Source organism: Corapipo altera, unplaced genomic scaffold (genome assembly GCF_003945725.1).
Source record: "Corapipo altera isolate COAL_440 unplaced genomic scaffold, ASM394572v1 56, whole genome shotgun sequence".
Classification (NCBI taxonomy): domain Eukaryota; kingdom Metazoa; phylum Chordata; class Aves; order Passeriformes; family Pipridae; genus Corapipo; species Corapipo altera.
In genome coordinates, this window is record NW_020884896.1 from 10719211 (window position 1) to 10743253 (window position 24043).

Below are 24043 nucleotides of genomic sequence, written 5' to 3' on the forward strand. Positions count from 1 at the left end.
TGCCCTCTCGTGGCTCGCACGCCGCGGGAACACGGGGGACAGGCGGCCCCACGCGGGGACACCGCCACCCAGGGATGCCCCAGGCAACACCCCCGCTGGGGAACCCCTGGCACCCGGCATCGCCTTCCCGTGCTTTCGGCCAAGCCAGCACCCCGAGGAACCGTGCGTGGGCATTGCCGCCTTGGAGCGTCCCCGTGGGGCCACACAGGCTGGTGGGGGCGAGCCGTCACCCCACGCAGATCCGTGTGCCCCGGTCACACCCCTGTGGAGCCAGGGCCACCCACGCCGGAGGGCACAAGCCTTCCCGGGAAGAAGCACAGACAATCATCGCGGTCGGTGAGGCTGCTCATGGTTGACCCCGTTTCGGGACTGGGTCTGCTCTGTCCGGTCTCTCGCCGTGCGGTGATTCACGCTCTTGTCATGTACCTGGACATCAAAGGATGCTGCAGCCCAAGCGGTACCTGCCTGCGTGGGGTTTCTGTAACAGTCAGGGGTTATGGACTGTATGATGGCTACTTCAATACTTAATCGTGCATTTCAAAGTTCCCCTGTGATCTATACATACGTGCCATTTTAAAACACCTTTCATGTCTGTTTTGTTCTTATAACAATTTTTTTTTTTCCACCAGCTGCTTCTGTCTGCCCCTTCTTCTCTTCCTAAACCGAGCAGTGCCTCTCACAAACTTCAGTGCTCGGAGCTGGTGCAGAGGCTACAGGCTCAGGAGGAGGCAGGCTGTGGGCAGCTGCTCAGGGAACATTCTACACTCCTCACTGTCTACGACTTTCTTTCTGAAATTAGGTTTCTTATTCCCTCCTAGTCCCAAGTGTGCTGCCAGTCACACTGATTTGTACCAAACTGCAGTACATGCGCTCTGATACAGAAAATTGCACCTAATTCTAAATCGAAGTCACTTATCTAAGACTGGTTAGGATTCAAGCTGTGACCATTACATTCACATCACTTATGACACAAACTAGATTTAAACACGTATCTCAAGAAGCATAAACCTGTGTCTTCTACTTTACTACAGTTTTAGATGATGGTAGAAGTCAAAACTACCACCATAATTACCCATCTATTTCTTATTGTGTTTTCTGTAGTGCCCATCACTGTAAAACCTAGGATATGATGTTTGAAAGTTAAATAAATGTGAAACTTAGATCTTTGTTTCAGCTAGGCATTTTTTACAGCATCGGAGCTTGAGTGCAGGCTGTAAGCCTTGTCTGTGCACCATGTCTTTTATTGCTTCCTTGCTTGTACGGTGCAATTTGGGAATTTTAAGACAGAAGAGGGTGTTTAAATTGCACAGCTCTGTGCTGCATGTGCTGTACTGCAGATGGAACTGATCCCCATTGTGATGTTGCTGAAGGAAGAAGAGCTGTAAATGAGAAGGGCTTTTGCTCAATGTTTGGTATAACCACTTCACCGAGCTGTGCGTTGCCCAGCCCCTGAAGCCTTGTGCTGAGAAAGAGACAGCAGGCGGTGAGTATTGTAGGTTTTTAGAAAAATTTAACTGAGCAAGAGTCATCTTTCTTCTATTTTTTCAGGTCTCCATGAGTCTATGTAGATATTACTTTTCATTTTGAGGGACACAACAAATCAAAGCCATACCAGGTCTGGGTAGAGTTTTTCCTCTCTTTCTGGTGTCCTCCAAAGGTGTGGTAATTTCCCAGTAAGACGCTGTTCAATCACTGGTTTTATGTTCTGCTGATACTGAACTGATGCTCCTAGTGTGGGGAGGTTTCTGATAAAGGTGTTTTTGCAAAAAGGAAGAGGAGAGGTACTGGGATTCTCTATGCCTCTGTGGGTTCTTACTGGTTGGGAATTATAATGTGTCAGTGGAACTGAGGTAGGTTTGGAGACATCCTTAGGTGATGCCCTGATAGCAGCAGTGACTTGCAGGTAGTTGCACTTCTGCCTATTTTCCCAGCTTCTCCAACCATGTTAAAAAGAAATGTGTTTGGTCTTTGAAGAGGGTGGAGGGGAGCAGATGGGGCCACAGGAGCAAGTGAAACTTCTAATGGCACCATCCAACCAGTCTGGTCAGACAGCTCTGCTGCATTATTAATATAACACTGTGCACACACACTTCTCAGTTCTGTATTTTCTGAATTATAAAGCAGGGGGAGATACCCTTCCAGGTACATACTAGGAGATCTTATCAGACTTCAGTATTTCAAACACCTCTAGTGTTTAGTCTGAAGTGGATGTGGCTGGAGAGAGAAGTTACTCCTCTGCTTGTGAATAAAATCCCAAAGCACCAAGGGCTAAAAGATGCTGAGCACCCATTTCAATAGGTCTTCCCACTGCAAACCAGTCAAACTCGTAGTTCATGCCACCCAGATGTTGGGTGCATGCCCAGTGGTGGAAAAAACTGAGGGACTTTGTGGCCACAGCCTGTTCCTGTGACAGTGAGCTGAAGTGCAGCTCCCTTTGTACAGATCAAGCCAGTGAGAGTTTCTCTATTTGCCCAGATCAAGGTGAATTCTGTGTTTCTATGACTTTGTTTTTCTGTGACTCCTGTCATATCTTTTTGCTCGCTGACATTTCCTCAAATGCAACTGTTATATACAGAACAAGAGGTGAATGCTCAGAAATGTTTTTGGGAGCCGGCTGCAAAGGCCAGGTTAATGGTTACTTGTGTGCTAGCACAAACTCTGACCCACACAGTGCAGCCAGAGTGATGGAGCACATTGCTATCATCTGCTCACACAGCACAGGGTGGCTCAACACAGAGACGACCTGGAGTAGTGCTGTCTCCTCACTTCGCCTCATCTCTCATTAGCAGCAGCCTCTACAGCAAGAGACGCTTCTTTTGAAACTTAAAAAGTGAGCGTGAATGCTGTTCAAAAGCCTGCTTGTTAGAAGACTAGAGACGAATGGCAGCCTGAGCTGTAGAGATATAGAAGACTTTATATATATATATATATGAATCATATATACCAGCCTAGAAGCCAGGATGTATAGAAACTGACCTTTCTGTTTCATCACTGCAGAGTAAACAAACTGCATAATTTACACCATCCCGTGAGTACTTGTCCCCTCCATGCTGTCTCTCCCAATGTCACACGCTGCAGTTGCATTTGGCAGCAGCACTCCCTTCCTCTTGCTTCTATTCCTTCTGTCCTTCTCTTTCAGCCAGCACAGCAGGACACCCTTTCTTCTATATTTCCTGTTTCCTCACCAAAAATATGGTCCAGTTCATTCAGGTGCAAGGATGAGCCCTGGTCAGTTGGGCAGAGGCAGTGTAGGTGGAAAAACATAGAAATACCTTGTAGGAGGGCAGTCAAAACAGTCTCAGTTTTATTGTCTCTCTGGTTTAGATACAGAGGTTTACATGTGTGGATGCTTATCTGAAAAGTCAGAGTTCCTGCTGCTGGTGGAGGAAAATAAAGTGTCCAAGGAGAGAGAGAAGAATATAAAGATCTACCACGCAAAAAATGCAAGAGAATGGAGCTCTCAGACCCCAGGTTAATACCTTAGTACCCTGTTCAAGTACTAAGATTTGAGGTCAGACTCAATATGATCACATTTTCACAGTCTTTTTTGAGAATGTATCTGCTCCAGCTTGAAGAAAGTCCTCAAGAGTAGACATGGTTTTACATTTGGATTCCCCAACGCTAGACAGGGGCATATTGTCTAGACCACACTTTTTCCAAACAAGGTTGGACCAGATCCTTGAGATCCCCTTCTAACCTGGTATTTATGATTCTATGATTCTGTGATTTGCTAGCTAAATTGCACAAAAAGTTGATGTTCTCCAAGCTGAAGATCTACATTCAGTTTGTCCTTGAGATAAGCAATCTCTGTCAGAAAATATATGTTCTTCACTCACAGAAGCAAACAATTATTCTACATGAAACTGATGCACAAAATAAGCTAAGAAAGCATCCTCCTGTGAGTACAGCAGCCTGCTAGAAGTCCTGAGTAAGCAGAGCTAGAATCTACTACTTCATGGAGGATGGGAAAAAATTGCTTAGTATCTTTAACCCAGTTGACAGTTTTGCTAACCTCTCTCCCTTTTGAACATTTTTCATGTAAATATTTTTCAACAGTAAGTGTAGAGAAACAGTGTGGTAAAGGAGCAGGGAAATTTAAGAGGAGCACATGAAACTGGCAATGCAGAAGCTGAGACCTATCATAAAATATCAACTCTGTGACCTGATCTCCATCTGCTCTCTAGTGGGTTCCCACACAGAAAGACTTCAGAGTTCCTCTGTCTACAAATAAATTTGATCTCCTCTGGGCTGCACATGCATACCTCTCACATAATGACAACACACAGTCCATCTCAATGCATTTAGCCAGGAACCCTGACCCCTAAACATGTCTAAGAGTGGGCTCATGTGTTGCAGACATGCACCTCAGTGGTGTCCCTGAGCACCAGCCCCATGGTGCCTATTGTGGTTGAATCCTGAAGGGCCCAGGTAGGGCTCAGGATAGCTGGCTTCATTTCAATTTAACAGAGATGTAGTCATAAAATAGGAGTATGAGCTTTGCATTTGTTCTTGGCTGCCCATTTCAGGCATTCGCTGAGGGATAACCATCCTTATTCTTCCCACACATCCCAGAAGCTGATAGGCAGTTATTTATCCAGCCTTTTTCTTGTTGTTCCAAAAGACATTTTTTCATATGTTTCCAGATAAAGGTGAAACCATGACCACAGAGAATTACACATTATAGAAAGGTCAGGCTGCAGAAACACTCCCACCTGCAGGCCCTGAATCCTATGCAAAGTATTTCCTAAACCAAAAGAGCAGGAGGAATGGTAAAGACTCACTGTAATGGGAATTTTGGATGTGTATTAACCATCAGGTTTTAATAGAGCTTTAGGTGATGGGATTGGGGAAAAGCATCACTTGTGGGGAAATTATATCATAACTGGTAAAATCATTCTTGTCCCTTCCTTTGTGCTGAGGTTCAACATTGCAGTGAGATCGACGATGCAAGGGGCTGTGCCAAGAGGCGGTGATGTCTCCACTGTACAAGGTCTCTGAGAACCAGCAAGAGGAGATTCCATCAGTGCTAGGGCAGGGGACAGATTGATGAAAATCATGTGAAATTTTGTGATATTTGCTGTTTTCTGACAGATTGGGTTGTTCAATGATTCAGCTATATGTAAACCTCCACCTCCTCCCCGCTGTAACATCAAATTACCTTCACTTCTCCTCTCTCCCTTCCTGTGCTGCTCATTTGGATGGAGGTTAGGTGACCTGGCATCCTTTATTCATGAAAGAAGCCCTGTAATATATGTACGTTTGTTCTATGTTCGTGGGGTTAATTTAGTTTTGGCAAAAAGTGCAGAGGAGCAGCCCTGAAGACAAAAATCCTGCATTTTCCTTCCCAGGAACAGACAGTGTTGACCATGCCACAGTGGTTGTCCTGCAGGATTGTCTCCTGCCTCATCTTGAACAGCACAGGAAATTTCAGATGCTTGTATAATCCTTGGCCTTACTAAAATCAGGATAACAGTTCCAGCCCTCAGCTTACAGCTTCCGCTGCCTCCTCCTAGCTATAAATTTGGTTGGGAGAACCAAATTTTTCTCTGGGTAACCACAGAGAATCACTAGTTGGTGTCTGATGTTGTCGTGTTCTCGTTGCCCAGCTGTAAATCGGGGGCAGAAGACTTACAGTACAATTTGTACTTCAATACAAATTAAAAAGTGGTTTAAAATTGGATATCTATCCCTCTTATAGCAGAAACTGTCCCCAATTTAATTGTGAACCTTAACACCAACAGAAAACTCCTGTTCATCCCACTTGAGCTATAATGCAACTTCTCAGAGAGAAACCATATTTGTCACTAGGGAATAATAAGTATTATTTATAGAGTAGCCCATGCATAAAATCCTCTGGGTAACTAACAAAATACAGTCTGGCTTTAAAAAAAAAAAAATAAAAAGAAAAGTCTGAGAAAACATCTCCATGTAGTCCAATAAATGCCAAGAAGGGTGAAATATCTTACTGTTTTTAGACCAAACGTGGTCAGCAGTAAATGAGAGTCAAATGGGTTTTTAACAGACATTTTCTGGAGTTGCCTGGCTATCCCCCTCCAAACAGTTGGTAGCTGTGTGGGATGATCAGAAAAAGAAGAGAGAATACAGCTGAAAAGGTGATGATGTCTTGACCTTCAGCTCATCAGAGCACCCCTTCCGTCTCTCAGCAGCTTTCATCTAAAACTACTGAAAAAAACTAATATAGAGGTGTCTCCCCTGAACACCAAGTGACATTAATTTTACCCTCAGATGTGCAAAATTAGGAGAAAAGGCCTTCTGTTTAAAATATTTCCTGTTGAAGGCTTGAGGTCCCATCCCAAGGGAGGAAATTTTGGATTGTCCCTTCAGTTCATGTAAGCAGGGCAGTCTCTCTCCTCTGAAGGGGTTGAAGTCATGAGGGGATCTGAGGGGGTGGCTGTACCACCCTTGAAGATCTGCTGGTCCTCTGTGTCAAGGGTGGGTGTCACTGTGCATTAAGCAGACACAGCATTGGTGAAAAAGTGTGAAATAGGACAATAATATCCTTTTCACCCCTGCCTAGAATATGTGTGAAGATCCAGGGAAGAGACTGGGGACCAGAGTCAGGGTTGGTCTCCATGCCAGGATTCTCATCCACACTTACTGCTTAAGGAGAATAAGAGCAAATTCAGGATGCTATTGAAAACCAGATGATAATTTATGCAGGTACAGTATATCTTTTAATATCTTCCTTCCAACTACATTTCCTGCATGTTGCAGCTTTTATTTTAATTATTGCATTCCAAATGACTTGCCTTTCAGTCAGCAAGACTGAAAGATCTTGAAAGATCCCAGAAGTAATTTATGAGCAATTATCTGATTTTCATTTTTAGCAGTCTGTACTGTTCCGATTTCTGTCACCTTGGAATATTCTTCGCCACAGTCTAGATAATTTAACTAATAGGAGGGACACCCATTTAAAAGGGGGCTTTCTAATGACAGGCCCTGCTGAGCCTGCTGACACTGGTGCGGGTAGTTAGAATTATTATGGTGATTCTCAGCATTTTCATTAATCTCTTCTGCATTCTCTGGGGTTTCTGAGCTGAAACTTGCCAGGCAAGGTCTTAGCAAAGTAACAATTTTTATTCTCTTTCCTTAGGGTCTTTTTTCCTATTGTGAGAGTCTATTAAATAAGTTAAAAGTAGTTCACAAAACTACAAATGAAGATGGTGACAACAGGCTGAAGGCATATATATAAGGAGAGCAATGACTGTCTGCTGGAGCAGCGAATTCCCCCTCTCCTGTACCCTCCACCTGAACTTCTGGGTCCAGCAGGGAAGGGCAGGGCAGCTTTTGGATGCGAGGCACTCCTTGCTCAGGATCATGGGTTTGCTGAGGATTGCACTGCTGGTTCCACAGGGAGGTGATGGCCAACAGCAGGTCATTCCAAAGGTTTCCCATGGCCATGTGTGGGGCTTTCTGATGCAGTCTGACAGCAATCATGCTTACCCCTGGGCTCCTCCCATGCAGGGGAGGGTGATGGAGTGGCAGTGTGTGGGAAGAGGAATGAAAGGCACACAAAGAGCCTTGTGAGGACTCATCAGCTGTGGGTCCCCCACCTCGCAGGACACAACACAGAGCCCTCCCCCTCTGATTGCCCAGGCACAGCTGAGGTGTCCTCCAATGTGAGTTGGAGAGTGGGACATGACAGACTGCCGTGTGGGTCTGCACAGTTTTCTGTCCATTTTCCTTCTCTCTCTGTCCACCAAGCGCCCACTAAATGCAGGAAATTGTCCAGTTTGCCTGTGTTTGACCAACCCTGAGAGGACAGGGAGCTCACAGAAGAGCTGGTGGAACCAAAGCTCTTGTATTCCCAAAACACAAGCTCTCCAAAGGGAGAACTTGCACACAGAGTGCCACAGAGGTGGCAGAACCCAAATATCTCTTGTCAGTATGTTACCAGCTGGGGAGAGAGTACCTACACCTCTTGCAAACCAAATTAGCCCCAGAGCAGAGATGCCCTGGCAAAATGAGCATTTCCTCACTCTAGTCACTAACAGAAATCATCTGTTTTCATCCCTCTTGGGTCAATTTGCCTGTTGAGACTGTTGATGATTCAGAAGACAAGAAAATCCCACCTTTTACCTTTACAGCATTGGCTGCAGGAGGTCTCATTTTTATGTAAAGCATTTGGGAGCTACCACAATCCAAATCTAAATGTCATTTTTATGTTTATCTTGTCTTTCCTTTGATCTTTCCCACATTCTCATTCCTGATAGATTCAGCTAGCTTAGAAACAAATATTTATTACAGCTATGCTCTTCCATAAATAGCAATTGTATACTTTTAGTCAGAACAACTTTTAAATTTATTTTTGTAAAGTGTGTATCTGGAAGCTAAAAGGAAGGAAATTACAAGCATTTAGAAAGGCACAGGATGTGGGCATGTGCATATGTCCCATGTCTGCACTACAGTGAGCAGAGCTGAGCACAAATATGACTGCTATTCTTAGCAAACATCAGAGTCTTTAGACATTTAAACATTCATCATGCAGAGGAAGAAAAGGCATGGCAACTACCAGCTATCTGGGAGGTTTTGTTTTGTTTCTCTCTCTGTTCCTCTTGAATGCACATAGAGGGGATGGCTCAGAGGATTCAAACTCCCCTGCTTGCTTGTAGAGAAAAAAAATCATTCCTGCTTTGGGAACCCAACTTCTCTACCCAAGTGGGAAGTCACAGATATAGCACATCAGTAGGTGAGAAAAATGCTTTTCTTGCCCCCACCCTGACACATCAGAAGTGAAACCTAGGTCAAATCTTTTCATGTGTTGCTCATAGTTTCTTTAAAATAGTGTTTCCACTGATGCACACCAACGTGATGAACATTTTTTCATGTATTATTAATGCATTTCTTTGTACCATGTTCAAAAAAAAAAAAAAAGTTTTGATTTATTCCACACCCTTAACTCAATGTGATAAACTAGTGAGATGGCAGCGGGCTGTCTCTTTCTTTCTCCAAGATTTGAAAACTGAACTTAAAAGTCTGGAATTATACTCAGATGCATTCCACTCTTGTAATATTAACATTTTTTTTATTACCTGAACTATTTTCCCTGTCTCCCTTGACTCCCACAGCAGGGACTCTCGTATTATTTCCTGCAGTGTTCCACCCCCACTTTCAGAGACCTGGATTTGAGGAGCTGCCCTACCGTTTATCAAAGCCTTTCCCTTGGTCATCAGAGAGAGTCTTGTCTGGTTTGGGCTCTATGAAATTGTCTGCTTCTACTTTTTTCCTTGCTTTTTCTTCCTCTTCTTTGTATCGAGTTATCTGTTCACAGCTGAGTAATCTCAGTAGAACTGCGGGGATGGAGATCTTCTTGCCTCGCGTCAAAGATACAGAACCTTTTTCAGCTGAGCCAGGGATTGGCAATACGGACAGGTATTTATGAGTGCTCACACAAAGTAGGGATGAGGCGTCCGCTGTGGCAATTCCTGTGCAATATTGTATTGATCATATATACCTCTGACCTCCTTTTCTGCCCTCTAACCGTAGAGTTCACCTCCACCAAGACTAACTACTTTCAGCCTTCTTTACTGCTCAGTGTTTCTCAAGCAACAACCACCTTTCTGGGAAAAACAAAAGAGAAGAAAAGAAAACCCAAACAACACACACACAAATCAGAAACAAAAAGGAAAGTCTTTGTTTCTTTTCTTCAAGATGTAGGATTTTCTCCCAAAACAGAGGTGTAAAATATATAATATCCACTCTTAGATGAGCTGACATGTTTAAAGCTCAATAGGTTGTAAAACAGGTTAAATTGTCACTATATTTATCCAGCAGAGATTTGGGAAGCATTTGTTTGAGAAGAGAGAAAAAATAATTTTTAAGATAGAGGTAGGTTGTGAGATAATACTTTTGAAATTGTCAGTAGTGGTGTGCAGAGAAAAATCACAGATCATTTCTCAGTGAAACCACAGCTACCGAATTTGTAGATAGACTCTATCATCAGAAAATATTTTAAGGATATGCTATTAGAGATCCAACTGCAGAGTGATGTGATATGACTCTAAGCAAATGTTTTGGTTGGACTTGCTTGGGGGTTAAATTCTTCATGAGGTTTCAGTTGTCCTGTTGGTGCTCTTTTTCTCACAGTGTAAAGCCTCTATCCTGCCTGTGCTTTACTTCTGAAGGTCTTTAAAAACATTTCTCCCTGCAAGTCTTTCTGTTGTGCATTGAGTTCACATAGGTAGAAATTGTCAGTTGTTCCTAATCTCTGTCCATTTGTGTGACGGTCCTCTGAGCAGCGGCTTTTCAGAATAGAAATGAATCTCTCCTTCCTGAGAGTTTGGAAATCATGTAGCCCAAATCAGCATCTGCAATAAAGATGCTGACACCAGTGTTGTGGATGGCTATTATTTATTTATGTTCTTATAACAGGCTAATGGAGGTCTCTCACCTAATATTAATAGAAATATCTTTTTACAGCAACTATATATATATATACACGAGTGCAGATAATGGGGACATCATAAACTATACTAATCATTTCCACGAATATTTTCTTGAGCTGAAATCTAAATCTACTTTCTCTGTATTTCTTTTTGAGTTATTTGAGGAAAAAAATACCACCACCCCCAAACACCATTGCCACATTTTCCTCTAAAAAAAAACCAGTAAGAGAGAAAAGACCCCTAGCCTAGGCATTTGTGGAGAAGCTAATCACTTTCTGTGGCTGCTCTAGCTGACAACTGTAATCACGTACCATTGATGTTTGTTTGAGATCCTGAGATACATGCAGAAAGCAGATTTTGAATGCTAAAGAGAATGTAAGGAAACAAAATCTCATTCTAAGAGTAACATTTGACAATCTGCTAATCAGGAAGTGAAAAGGAAATCCATACGGGCTAGATACACCAAACCAAGATTTACCAGCCTTGTTTGATGTACCCTTACCAGAGGTTTATAGGAGACTGTTTTGCTAATGGTTACAGAATACAAAAGCTGTAAGTTATGAATACACATTTTGTAAACAGATAAAGTGGGCAAATCTACAGAATAAATTATACATACTTTTCCCCCACTTCTTTAGCCTGCCAGCATAACTCTACCCATACTGTGCTGAAAAAAGGGTTTTCACAGATTTGTGAAGTTAACTGTTGAATCTATATTTATGAGTTACCAAGATGTTTCTGTAATAATAAGATTATTAATGTCCTTTTTACTTAGTATGAGGCACTAAGGCAATCAATGCATAAAACTCACCTGCCTGTAACAACAGCTGGTTCATTAGCCAGGGATTGGGTAAAGACTGGGGTGAACATTAAGGAGTATGCATTTATTTTTAGCAGGTACTCTATATTCTGTGCAAATCCAGCATGGGAAAGGGGAATAAAATTCTCATTGGCAAAGAATTCTTCCCAGTATGCAATCATTCAAACATTTTATACCTTTCCTTTCTAGTCCCATACCCTCGGGTGCTGGTGAAAAAAACTTGAAAAGCACAGAGAAGGGTTTTTGGTGAAACTGGTCCTCCATTTTGTGTGTTGTCCTCTGTGTGTTTCTACCAAAAGCTGTGCCCACATAATGTTTTGTCTTGTTCCCATTTTTGGTAATTAGCTCATGAGAACATCAAGTTGGGATCTTTCAAAAGCCTCATGCTGTCTTCAAACATACCTTGCTCGTGTTGAATTCTACTCTGTCCTTTGTATCTCTTTTTCTTTCAAGTGAGATTGGGATAGATGGGGAGGCAGTCCTTGATGTGACAGACAGAACCTGGATTTTTCATGCTTTTGAGAGTCCCCAGTTTTGGTGACACTCAGATCCTTCGGTGGGCATTGAGTGTATGGTCAAAGAGGGCAACTCGAATCACACCTTGTCACTGTCAGGAATAGTTGCACACTGATGGCATGACGCTGAATGTGTTGTTTTAGCTAGGACAGGTTGTGAACATACTCAGTTCTTGAACTTTATTTAATCAGATTGGAAGTCTGCTTGCTCAACCAAAGAGCTTGTGACAGCATGTGAAAGTGACAGCTGGGGAAAATGCCATCATTAGGAGTATTTCCATAGTGTCTATGGCTCTCCATCAGTAGGTAGACATCCCAAAGCAATGCACATAGCATTTTCAAATTAATAAAAAGTGTATATGAGTGGCCTTTGTAAGCTTGCTGTATATTCAGGGAAAGCTCAGGTTGAGGCTCTGGCCTGAATTTGGAATTGAGTGGTCCTTTCAGTTAAGTAAAAGCTCATTTTTCATGACAAGAATGCATTTATTAGGTGAACCAAAAACCCCACAAGTAGGTATTTTTAGGATTTCAAAGTGCCTTCATACAGGTTCTAGGAAACAACTTGTGAAACATGCAGGAATTTATACAGAGATGTTTAATAAATCAAAGAGACACTTACAACAATGAACATCACTCAGTTTAGGTGATTAGTTCTTTACAGTCATTAGGATTGGAGACCAGAGTGTGTGGACTAGTCTCTTTTTATAGATGATTGATGGGATGAGAGAGATCAGAAACAATATTGTAGACAACAGATGAACAGAGAATATTAAAAAAGCAATGGGGGGAGGATTGAAGCCCTGCTGAAAGATTAAAGAATAGAAAGAAGTACAAATGAGCAAATCAATTATTGTGTGAAGATTTCTAGGATGTTGTTTAATTCATATTGGCCTGTTCTATATTTAGTTTCCTCACAGTTTCTTTTTTTATTGATGTTTCTTTTAGTTCCCTCTCTGGAATCTGATTCTAAGATGCATCATTGAATGATCCTTTGAGGGGAAATGTTACAAAATGAGACCCAATCTAGCAAACATTTTCTGACATGAGCCGTCTTGCCTTAACTAAGCAAAATTCAATGATGCTGTTTCAGAGTACAGAAATCACTCAAAGAAGCAAAAAGTTTGCAAATATGAGGCATGGAGCAGGTATATCTGCTTGGGGAGGAAAGGGCAGAGAAGGAAAGGGAAGGGGTAATTTCAAACGTGCTTTTTCCTTCACCTGGAATTTATTTAAGCACCGAATATATGTGGCAGGCTGCTGGAAGGACAGACCCAAAGATGTACAGAGCAAAGTGGATGTATTTACAGTGTCTGTCTGTCAGATTCCCTGCTGCATGCAATGTTAGGAACTGGGCAGCTCTCTCATGGGAACAGAAGCAGTTTCAGGGGCCAGGGCAAATGGGTTTTCCAGCTCATCCTCCTCCCTGGAGCCTTCTCTTCCAAAGCATCCTGTACATGATGAGAAAGCTCCTTTCCTCAAGGTGATTTTTGCTTCAATTTTTTTGGGTCCCACTCAGGTGCACAAGCGAGAGCACTAGCTCAGGCAAGGACAATACGTGACAGGTTTCCTCTGGGAGCTGGAGATGTGAACTGAAGGCCTGCACTGAACCCTTCCTTGATCTGGTCCCAGTAAACAGGGCAGCTCCAGGTCTGCATGTGGGGAGCAGCAAGAAGAGGAGCACAGAAGAGAGGCACTAAGATGTATTGCTGTGTGCTGGATTGTGAGAGCTGTGCACAGAGGCTCTTAGGGGAGAGGAGAAGAGAGGAGAGAAAGTCTGGGAATGTGTGAGAGAGGAGAAACCTCTGTGCTACTGGCAGGCACCATGGTAAAGTGGAAAGAGGAAATAAATACACATTTAAAAAATCATGTACTCCAAGAATAGACCACAGACTTTAGAACAGTGTAACTGTATTGCTTTGCTGACTTCAGGATGTCACTACAGAGCCAAGATTAGGCTGTTCAGGAATCAGTTCTACTTTGAAGCACATTTGCATTAAGTTTAACAATAAATTATTCAGTTTTGCAATGCCTGGCTTAGGAATGATTATAACATCACTGTAATTACTTTTAATGTAAACACTGGTATATGCTGCCACCCATACCAGCACCTCGACATTGAAAATTTGCAGTGAAAGCTTAGGGGCCTGTCTAAACTTACTGTATGAAAACTGCTGCTTTACACATAAAATATCAACTCTTTCCCAAAAAGTTCTTTTTAACAGCTGAAAGGATTCACTGATATCCTTTTAGTGAAGCATTTCATAGAAGCATAGTAACTCTTAGCTCTTTCCTTCTTTTTAGGAGACTATGATGCATCACAGAAAGATTGTCAACGAGGATGTTCATGTTACTACCAAGGTTTAGGAGAGGAGGCACTAGACTACTGTACCAGGAAACATTGTGATAGTAGGCTCATATAAAAGTTTTTCAACCTTAAAAACACTCAATTTTTGGTTTAGGACTCTGAAGCAAGAAAAGGACACTGACTTTCTGGTGAGCTGATACAGCTGTTGGCTGTTAGCAGGGGAAGTCTCAGTGGGCACTGTCTGCATTTCCCTTTATGAACCCCAGTTTCTGATTTTTCATTGTGCTGGGTCTGTCCATTCCCAGTCTGGCCCTTTGGAGACTGTGCTGGTGGGCACAGAAACCCACTGGGCTGGAAATATCTTTCTCCCATCACTTTCACTGGGCTTGGCTCTTGGTACCTTCCATCAGAGTATCTTTAAAGCCTGCAAGGTTTGATTGCAATGAGAAGAACAGAAAGTGGAGAGTGGAAAAGTGAAAAAAAGATATTTGAGAGCCACTTAGTTAAAAAGGGCCAGTTAAAGAGGATCAGAAGGAAGCAGTCAAATAGTGCTGAATGCAGTGAACAAGGGGGAGGAACAGCGGCTGAAGATTTCAAAGGAAGGTAAGGGGGAATTCAGTGGGAATAGGACACAGAATCCCTTAGGATCTGCTCACAATTCCAGTGACTAATTTACAAGCTATTAGTCCTGCAGTTATTGATTTGGAGCTCACGTTTAGTATTGCTGCTCAAGAGATAACTTTCTTATCCCAGACAGTCTTATAAAAACTATAATCAATTTTACTTGTGGTTGCCACTGACACATGGAGAGAAGTGCAAACAGTGGTGTGCTGCTTCTGTTACAAGTTTCAGAAAATTAAATTAAAAAAAAATACCTGTTTGACTCCAACTATGTGAAAAATGAGCTTGAATACTGGATCAGTGTCCATAGAAAAATAGCTTTACAGAAAGAAAATCCAGGTCAAAGTATACATCTGAAATGATGGAACAAAAAGAGGAATTGTAACCGGGGAAAGCTAGGCTTGAAATGTAATCAACATCTTTATGCTCAACTAAATTGACCCTGCTCATCACACTAGGCCAGCCAAGTTAAACACAAAGCCAAGGTAAACATGACATAAGTACTAGAGTTGTTATACATGTCATCACATCCATGTATGAGAACAAGGAACTAAGGCAGGGTTTACAACAGTGTGCATCCTTTTGGCTGACCCTTCAGATGAGTAACTCTGTCAATGTTTAGTGATGACCATTAGAAAATAAATGAAAATTTAAAAACTGTTGTATATTCTTATTCAGAGTGATGCACAAGGAAAATTAAACACTTAAAGAGAATAAAATATTTGTATAGTTCTTACTCAAGTAAGATTTGTTGGCTCTATCAGAACAGCACAGCTGCACTCATAAGACTTGTACATCACTGCATCTGAAGTTATTTGTCTCTGAAAGTTATTTCAGTCATTAAAACAACTCATTGAACAGCATACTAAATTATTCTGCTGAAGAATTCCCAGATATTTAGTGTATGTATTACTGTATGACCTCCTGTTGAATTCCTTTACTGAAAACAAATCATGTCCCAATGAAAAATGTGTGACTCTTCTTTAAAGTAACAACACTACAGTGAAGGGGGAGGCATAATTAAAAAAATTGCAATAATTATTTTTTAATCATGTATTTTGGAGGCATGTCTTGGGTTTGAGGTTTTTTGGTTGTTTTTTTCTGTTTGTTTTTTTTTTTATCTAAATATTTCTTAATTTGTGCTTGCCTCTAAATGCATGCAAAATAGCATGGGGGTCATACTTCGTTGTGGTTTTTCTTGTATGAGTTCCCTTGGATTAATGTTCCTACTCTTTGTCTGGAGAATGACCAATGCAGCCTGTGGAGGAGACCGGAGCAGAGAGACTATGTTAGCTCTACCTTTGCAGACTAAAAATATCTCTGTTTTAGGATGATTGGACAAAACTTGACTCTTGGGATTTATAGCCTAGGCAGGTTAAGTGAGAGCTGTGCACATTAAATTCAGACTTTGAGGTAGGCCATCGCATCTTTCCTAAAATGATGTTACCCTATGGTCAGATTTTGTTTGTTTTTAATACTCTGTAAATTTACTACAGGGGCTTTGATGCATGTTTTTCAGCTTGAAAGCAAAACTGTCTTCCTTCATCCACCGCTTTACAATTTTAATGCTTTTAGCAGGCAGCTCCAAGACACAGAAATGGGCTCAGAAAGTAGCACAGCTAACAAGAATATCTGGAGCTGTTATAGGAAAGATTTAAGAGAACACCCAAGAGGCCACAAGAGGACAGAAAACCTTTTACCCAGGCATACATCAGTCTTTGACTGAGGACACGGACAAAGCTTGAAACCCTTCTTCAAGGGCTTGGTGGTGTTCATGTACCTTTAGAGCGGGGAGAGTTTGGAACCAGATCAGTGTCAGAGAGAGAGAAGTTGCTGGTCCTGGTGTGAGATTGCTTCTCTCTCTAACTGGCTGAGCCTCTTGTGCTGGCTTTGAGCTTGCATAAACCCTTTGATAACACAGCTACTTCTGTGTTACAGCAGCGTGGATGAGGGAAGAGTCCTCTTGCATGTCCAACAGAACATTCTGCTGCCTGCATTTATTCTGTTTTTTGTTTGTTTGCATGTCTTTAAATTTTTTACTGTGCTTTTGATCTGAGCCCAAGAATTGAAACCATCACTGAGAATGCACTGCTAGAGAGAATTATGAAACAAAATGCGACCGCAACACTTTAAATGTTGATACAAGTGATGTCTAGACCTCATGCTGGCTTTCTGCAGCAAGATGAATTTCACGTAGTGAATACCCCTCCTCCCCTTTCCAGATTTTATATTAAGAGTCAGTTCCCAATACTCTCTCTCAACTCTGGTCCTTCTGTATAAAGAGGAATAACAGGGCTTCTGCTTTCTCATTTTCATTTGCAGTTTGAAAAGGGCTTGTAATTAATGGAAGTGGAGAGAACGCTGAAAAGGAAGCACAAATGTATAGAGCTTTTGAGTTACTAGGTTAATTAAAGAAAACCATAGAATAGTAGCAGTGGAAAAGACTAAAGTCAAATCATCCATGCATATTCCATCGCATTGCTGTTGACTCTGAAGAAAGATGTCCTTACCTTTGTAAACCCTGGCTTATGCCAGCAAGTATTTCTAAAACTTCTGCTTTTACTAAAGTCACATAGTAGAAGTTTTTATTTTGCTTTTATCTTAGAAATTTTCTCTCTTCACTCACAGCTGTGGTGATTTGTTTATTCTGGTGTTAATAACTAAAGCTGCAGCTAGTGTGTCTAACAGCGCAATAATCCACACACACCAGACACATGTAGGTACATCCAGCACAGAATATTCATTTGTGTTGGAGGACGGAGAAGAGTTATCAGCCAAAAAGGGCTTGAAATGCTTTCCAGGTTCAGAATTCAAGTGTTTTGTACAGTGGCAGAATAATATCCAAGAGAAATATTTTTCTGTGGAAATTCCCATTTTAGGGGGGAAAAAAAAAAAGAAAATGACAAAGTAGTGTTTCTGCTGTTTATTCTGGCAACCAAAGCTTCTCAAGCATTATAGAGTATAATACTTAGTAGTAATTCCAAATGAACCATTTGAGACTACGGTCTTTTAGATTATTCTTTTTCTTCTTTTATACTAGCCATCACAGCCAAGACAGGGCACCTCTTCTGCCTGAAGCTGCTCATTAATATAGGAAAAAATACTGAACCAGAAGAGTTTACTATCTAAACAGACAGCACATAGTGAAAGAAGTTACTACCCACACTCTTCTGATGGGAATGAAGGAATATTAAGAGTAAATTATTTATTCAAGGCAGTATCGACAGCTGTGCACAAAACCCCCAGTCCACCACAGTTCTGATCCAGCACTTAAAACATTTTTTTTCATCTATTTATTCTCAATATAAAAGGATTTGATGGTTCTTATCTATTTTTTTCTCTGCATTTATTGTTTGAAGACACCTAAACTGTCACAGAGAAGTTCTTCATGTCTAATGTGTAAGCTGTGATCACTATGATGGGCTTGGAGATGTAGGGAAAGGGTCCATTACCAGAAAAAGAGAACATCTGCACCCAAGTCCTGCACCAACATGGAAGCCTTTTGCCATGCACAGCAAGAGACTTTATGCATTCCCTTGCCCTGGAAGGGCTGACCATGTCCTGATGGACAAAGAAAGCAAGATGATGTATACGGGCTCACAACTTTGAAGTATTAAAATGGCTCCAAAGCTTCTTTTTAGTTACTGGGAGCTCCCTGCTGACAAAATATTTCCACATACAGGAAAGTGAAAGAAGGACTTTCACCTGTTTGAACTTTTTGTTTGAACTTTGGTCCCTCTCCTAAGATCAGCAGAAGTTGCAGAGAGGTTTGCCTTTCCATTGGGTCTGACATGAGGGCCACTTTGCCACAAACAGAGGGCAGAATGAAATGGATCCGTCTGACATTCTCACTGGCCAAAATCCCCATGGGAACAGAGACGAGCAACCTTGTTGCTTACATCTTAATTATGTAGACTTATGTGGCACAAAAAGATATGAGTGTTGCATTAACTCTCTATACATGGTGAGATTTCACTCAGCAGCTTGAGAAGGTCAATTAAGTATTAAATAGCACCCAGGATAACAGGGTAAGATCACTATGTGCCATGTAACATTTTTTTACTTATCATGAGCTGTGCACAAGGGCATATCTAAATAAAATGCATAGGAAATAACATCACACAAATATGATCTACATTTTTTCATGATCAAAGAGGCTGAGAGAAAAAATAATTAAAAAGTAAAAGCCTTATGCAATGAGATTTAAAAGAAAACTTTGGAGGCTGACAAGACACATCTGGCACAACTTCAAAGTCCATCAAAGTACATATAATCAATGTTTGTCAATAGCAGTTTTGCATCCTTTAATTTATCTTTCATGGATATAAAGCATGATGTTATTAGGATCCAGTCCATACCTTAATTCTGTTTGAGATTTGATGAATCAGGGGTCTATTAAAATTCAGTGCAAATCAGCTTACTCAAGGACACATTACATAAAGTCGTGTATTATCTAACTCCTTTTATCTTGCTGTCTTTCTAACTAGTTAAAGAATCTGAAATCTCATAAACTTAAATGTGTTGGCTGGCCACCAACACAATAAATCTCAAACACAAATTGCTTGTAGGCACCTTCTTAAGGTATGCACATGTGACGTAATCAGCAAACCTTAATTCTTTGTGTATTTTTTGATATATAAAATCTCCTTTAGGATTGTTCATGCTTCATAGTAAGAAATCATCAGAAACAAGGTTCTCTGGCATCAGAATTTCAGCACTTATCACAGAGTCTGTAATCAAGTGCTAGCAACTGATCTTTTTCACCAGAAAATCACATTTGGGATGGGAAACGATGAAGTGCTTGGGATTTCACTGTTTTCTTCCTCATACTCCAACATGTGGGCACCCCTCCCATCCATTTTATTTACTGTACTATATTCAGATCCTCCTGAGTAGACAAGCACATTCATTTTTCCCCTGGTGCAGTGTAATGTGCTCAGCATTAGCTTATTTAACTGTTTTATCACAACAGAGAAAACATTGATAGGGAATTCCTAGCGAATTGGGGCTGTGATGTAAAAACACTATTTCTTTTGCTTCCTTCCTTTTCAGGCTTTAAGCTGTCGAGGAGAAAGAATTGTCTTTTCATTTGTTTTTGTAAGACATAGCACAAACAGTATCTGTTGAGCAAAAGTTTTTCAGCATTTCCACAATAGTGGATTATTCTTTCAGTAATGCAGTAATTTCCTCAGTTGCTGCTGTTGCTACAAATGCTTCAGCCTCAGGAGACTCGGGGTTACTCAAGAATTTCAATTTTTATTTAAAAAAAATGATTACAGGTTCTCACATTAATGGACAAATGCTGGACAACACGGTCTGCGTATGTCTGAAATTTAGAAAATAATAAAAAAGTACACTTTTATATTTTTTAAAATTGTATATTAGATCTCACTATCTAGATCTATACTAGATCTCACTATTTTTCAGGTGGGAGAGAAGTTAAGTCTGATTCATACTTTTTTTTCCAATTGATAATAAGAGTTGAAAGATCATTCTAATACAAGAAAAATGTATGTTTTCATTGTTAATTTGTACCATTCCCATCTGACACTTACTGATTTGAAACATTTGCCAGCAATCAATGTGATGATTATCTGGACAGGATGCATTTATTTGATCAGGACGATCTGTTGAACATTAAACAATATTTGAAGCACGGTTAATTATTTGCACTGAATTAGCTCACCCTCAAGATTGTGCCTTGTCTGAAAAAACTTAGGCAAGAAGAAGAAGCTAATTTCAAGAAAAAAACAAGCATAAGGATGGTTAACAGTGCTTTGGCCCTTCAGGTTCTCCCATTGGTCATTCTCCTTGGGACCACACATTTGTGCGTGAGTATGTTTTTACACTGCTTTTCTTTCCATGTGCCAGCTCTGCTCTGTGCTGAGCCCTGCCTGGGCAGTTGCAGCACTTAGTGGAGTATCCACATTTCAGGACACTGAGGTGCCCAAGTAAATGCAGCATAACAGGGAAGCCCTATGGTTTTTTGGAGCAGACATCTACATTGTCAGGGAATGGCTCATCTGGGTACAATCAGCTCAGTGGCCACCCCACTCCCAGGGGTGTGCAGTGGGGAGTGACAGCCCTGGGCACTAAGAAGTGCTCCAAAACCCTGGGCTGCAGCATGGGCAGCTCAGCTTAGAATCACAGAATGTTTGGGGTTGGAAGGGACCTTAAATATCATCTAGTTCCAACCCCCCCATACTGTGGGCAGGGACATCTTCCACTAGACTAGGTTGCACAGAGCACCTTCCAGCCTGGCTTTGAATGTTTCCATGGGTAGGGCATCCACCATCTCCCTGGATAACCTGCGCCAGTGTTTCACCACCCTCACCATAAAAATTTTCTTCCTTGTATCTAGTCTTCATGGTAAAGAGACTAAATATCGAATTATTGCCTTGGCACTTTTGCAAACTCTTCTGTCAAAGGTGAAATTTCCCCCAGTCATATGTTTTGGATGATTGAATTATCATTGCCATTAATGTGGGAGGAAAGCTAGTGGCAAAATATTCAACACAGCTAGATATGGCCAGAGCTCTACTCAGGTAAAGCTTGATATACTTCCCCAAACCTATTCATCTCCTCTTAAAAGAAGACTGGAAGAATGACTTGTAACCAAAGGAAAGTTAAAAGTCAGTTTTTAAAAAATTCTTTTGTTCTTCCAAGCATGGGGATCAAGTAGATTTTCTCATGAAGGAATCTGAAGTTCTTTAAAACAACTACTTTCTTAGTGATATTTCCCATGTGTGCAGGTTCACATTTACTGAAATATATTGCAAAAATTCAGATGTTGACAGGTTAAGATTGAGTTCTTTGGGGAGAACACACAGTGAGGGGCTTTAATGGGTTGTAGATCTTTGTGAAGAGATCAGTGAATTGGAGAGCAGTGATTTTAGTAACACAACAGAGTAATTATTAATTAGTGTCTACTCTGTCAGCACTTGGTCCAGCAGAACATGAAGCAGTTTACTGAGGGATCAGTTCTAGGGTAGTTCAGTGCCAGTTTTACAGACATTGTCAGAACCCAATCTAATATAAATAAGCTCATAATGAATTGGCTGTGTTAATTCATGCTCAGTGAAGAAGATGTACGGACAGTCTTAGACAACATGAAGTCTTGCACAGATTTTTCCTAACTAGTCCTAAGTGTTAGGCTGATTCATTAGCTTTAACAATCCTAATCTAACTTTGCCCTAAATATTGCTGTAGAAAATGTAGTGTATATCTCCCCCCAACCCTGAAAATTCATTAACATTGCTAAAATGCATAAGCAATTCTGCTGTCACTGAAAAGCAGCACGACAGAATATTCAGCAGGCTAGTTTTTAATAAAACATGCTTTTTCTTCATAATTAATATAACAAGGTTTTCTGGCTTAGCACTTGGCATGGATCCCAGGAAAAAAAAAAAAAAGAGGAATGAGTTGCCATGATGTGACCATTGCATGACAAACAAGTTGTGAGAGGACATTTTTGCCTTAATGATTTGTCCCAAAGAAAAAGTTGCACTGAAATAGTTTGAATGAAAAAATAGATTTTGCACTTTGCTGAAACCATGGAAAGCAGTCTCAATTACTATTTCCATCTTATCCCAAAACTATCTATCTTCATCATTTTTATTTGAATCAGGCTTTAGGAGTTTTTATACACACTGATTAACAAATATTATTGGTGAAATATAGCAGAAGTCAAACAAAGTTTTAAGCAGTAACTCATGTTGAGTCAGTCAAAACACTCAGACATTCAAGGATCTGGTGGGTTTGGAGCAGAACCCTATGGCAAAAATTTCCATTCAGTTCTTTCGTATTACCTGAGGATAAACTGATTTCACCTGTGTGAATCCAAACTATTTCCATAAAGGACATAAAGCTGCATGGTGAGTGCAAGTGAGACCAAATTTAGTCCTTTATTTTAGCATATATGATGCAAGCACACCAAAGACTGTCTTCAGACATAGCAGGTCTTCTCTGGTGGTTGGTTTTTTTCCTGTTTTTCATTTCACTTCTGCTCAGCAAGACACTGTAGTAGAAATGTTCCTACTTGGGTTAGAGAAATCTGGAACAGGACAAGACCAAGCTGGATCCCCCAGCGCTCCAGTGTAAATCAACAGGTGTTCAGATCAGGCTTTTTCCTTGTATCAGAGTTCTCTGCAAACTCAAACACCCCTGGCAGTAAGAAGGAAGACTTGCAAGGGACAGAGTAGAATTGTTTGAAACTTCAAAAAATTGTTGTTGGCTTAGTTTTGATGGAAAGTGTTTTGAAGTCACTAGCCATGCCCAGTGCAATAACCAAGAGCACTTAGCAGTGAAAACAGATGAAAGTATCACATTAAGATCAAACAATTGCCAAAAAACTTATCAATAGTGCCTATCTCTCACCTGGCCCATAGCAAGCAGGAAACTGTTACCAGCAGTGCATGTCCTTCCTTGCCTCAGGTCCTTGGAGACCAACATTTTAGGGTGTCCCAAAGTCAGCACTGTCTGATATCTTTTCCTACCCCACAGTGGATCTATTCCTGTGGAAAACTCCCACTTCTGTTCCCCTCACCCTCACTCCAGGACTACACAAGGCCTCCACCGTGTTGAGAACCGATCACTGTGAAGAGAAGTGAATGCTGTCAGGGCCATCTCGGTTTGTAGCCCATCAGGTGTGATACCCTTCTGCAGCACTCGCCTAAATTTGCCTGATGCAGCAGGAAAGCAACAAAGCCCTGGGAGCGCCCCCAGCTAATTTTGCACCGTGCTCTCAGAGAGGGAAGCGTTCAGCGCTGACCCCCGAAGGCAATCAGCTTATGCCCTGCAGCATGCAGGTTGATATCCCGTGTAACTAAAGGGACTTAATGACTTTGCATAAGCTTTAAGTCTAGCAGTATAACCTGCATTCCCAGCACTGGCTGCAGAAGCGTTTGATAGCGCAGCACACTCGTGTTAGTGTGACAGGCTGGTTCCTGCAGCCCCCTGACACAGATTGTGTAGCTTCCCCTTTCTGTGGCATCCAAGGCTGACTCAGTTTCTCACGTGGGAGCACGAGCACACCTCACCCACCAGTGAGCAGGTTTAAAAACAACCTGCTGCTACCAGACCACCTCTCACAGTGCAAAGATTCATTTGAAAACTTTGATCTCTTGGAAAACAGGAGCAGGTAACTCCTGAGCGGAGAACCAAGCTGGTTTCAGCAGCACCTCTGAGGGATCATGCTTTTTTTCCTGGATCCCTGTGGTTTTTTGTATCAGATGCTATCATTGGAAAGGTTCACAATTAAATAATCAGCAAAATAAAGGCTTTAAATGTGAACCTCTCTGGGTACCCTGGGACCAGTTGATAAGGACACATCATTTACTCTGAGGCACACATTGCAGCTCAGTGTGGAGGCAGGAGA

The 24043-nt window shown here is 41.3% G+C and overlaps 1 protein-coding gene across 6 annotated transcripts in view; it reads left to right on the forward strand.

Moving 5' to 3' along the window:
• Positions 1-20331: 20331 nt before the first annotated feature.
• HABP2 (hyaluronan binding protein 2) overlaps positions 20332-24043 on the forward strand; it is a 32970-nt gene continuing 29258 nt past the window's right edge. For 4 of the 6 annotated variants that reach the window (XM_027647875.1, XM_027647874.1, XM_027647873.1 and 1 more), the window contains exon 1: positions 20332-20498. In XM_027647875.1, coding sequence (XP_027503676.1) covers positions 20430-20498 — 69 coding nt within the window. In that variant the 5' untranslated portion in view covers positions 20332-20429. The remainder of the gene's footprint in view (positions 20499-24043) is intronic. The other 2 variants (XM_027647879.1, XM_027647876.1) reach the window with 2 other exon arrangements.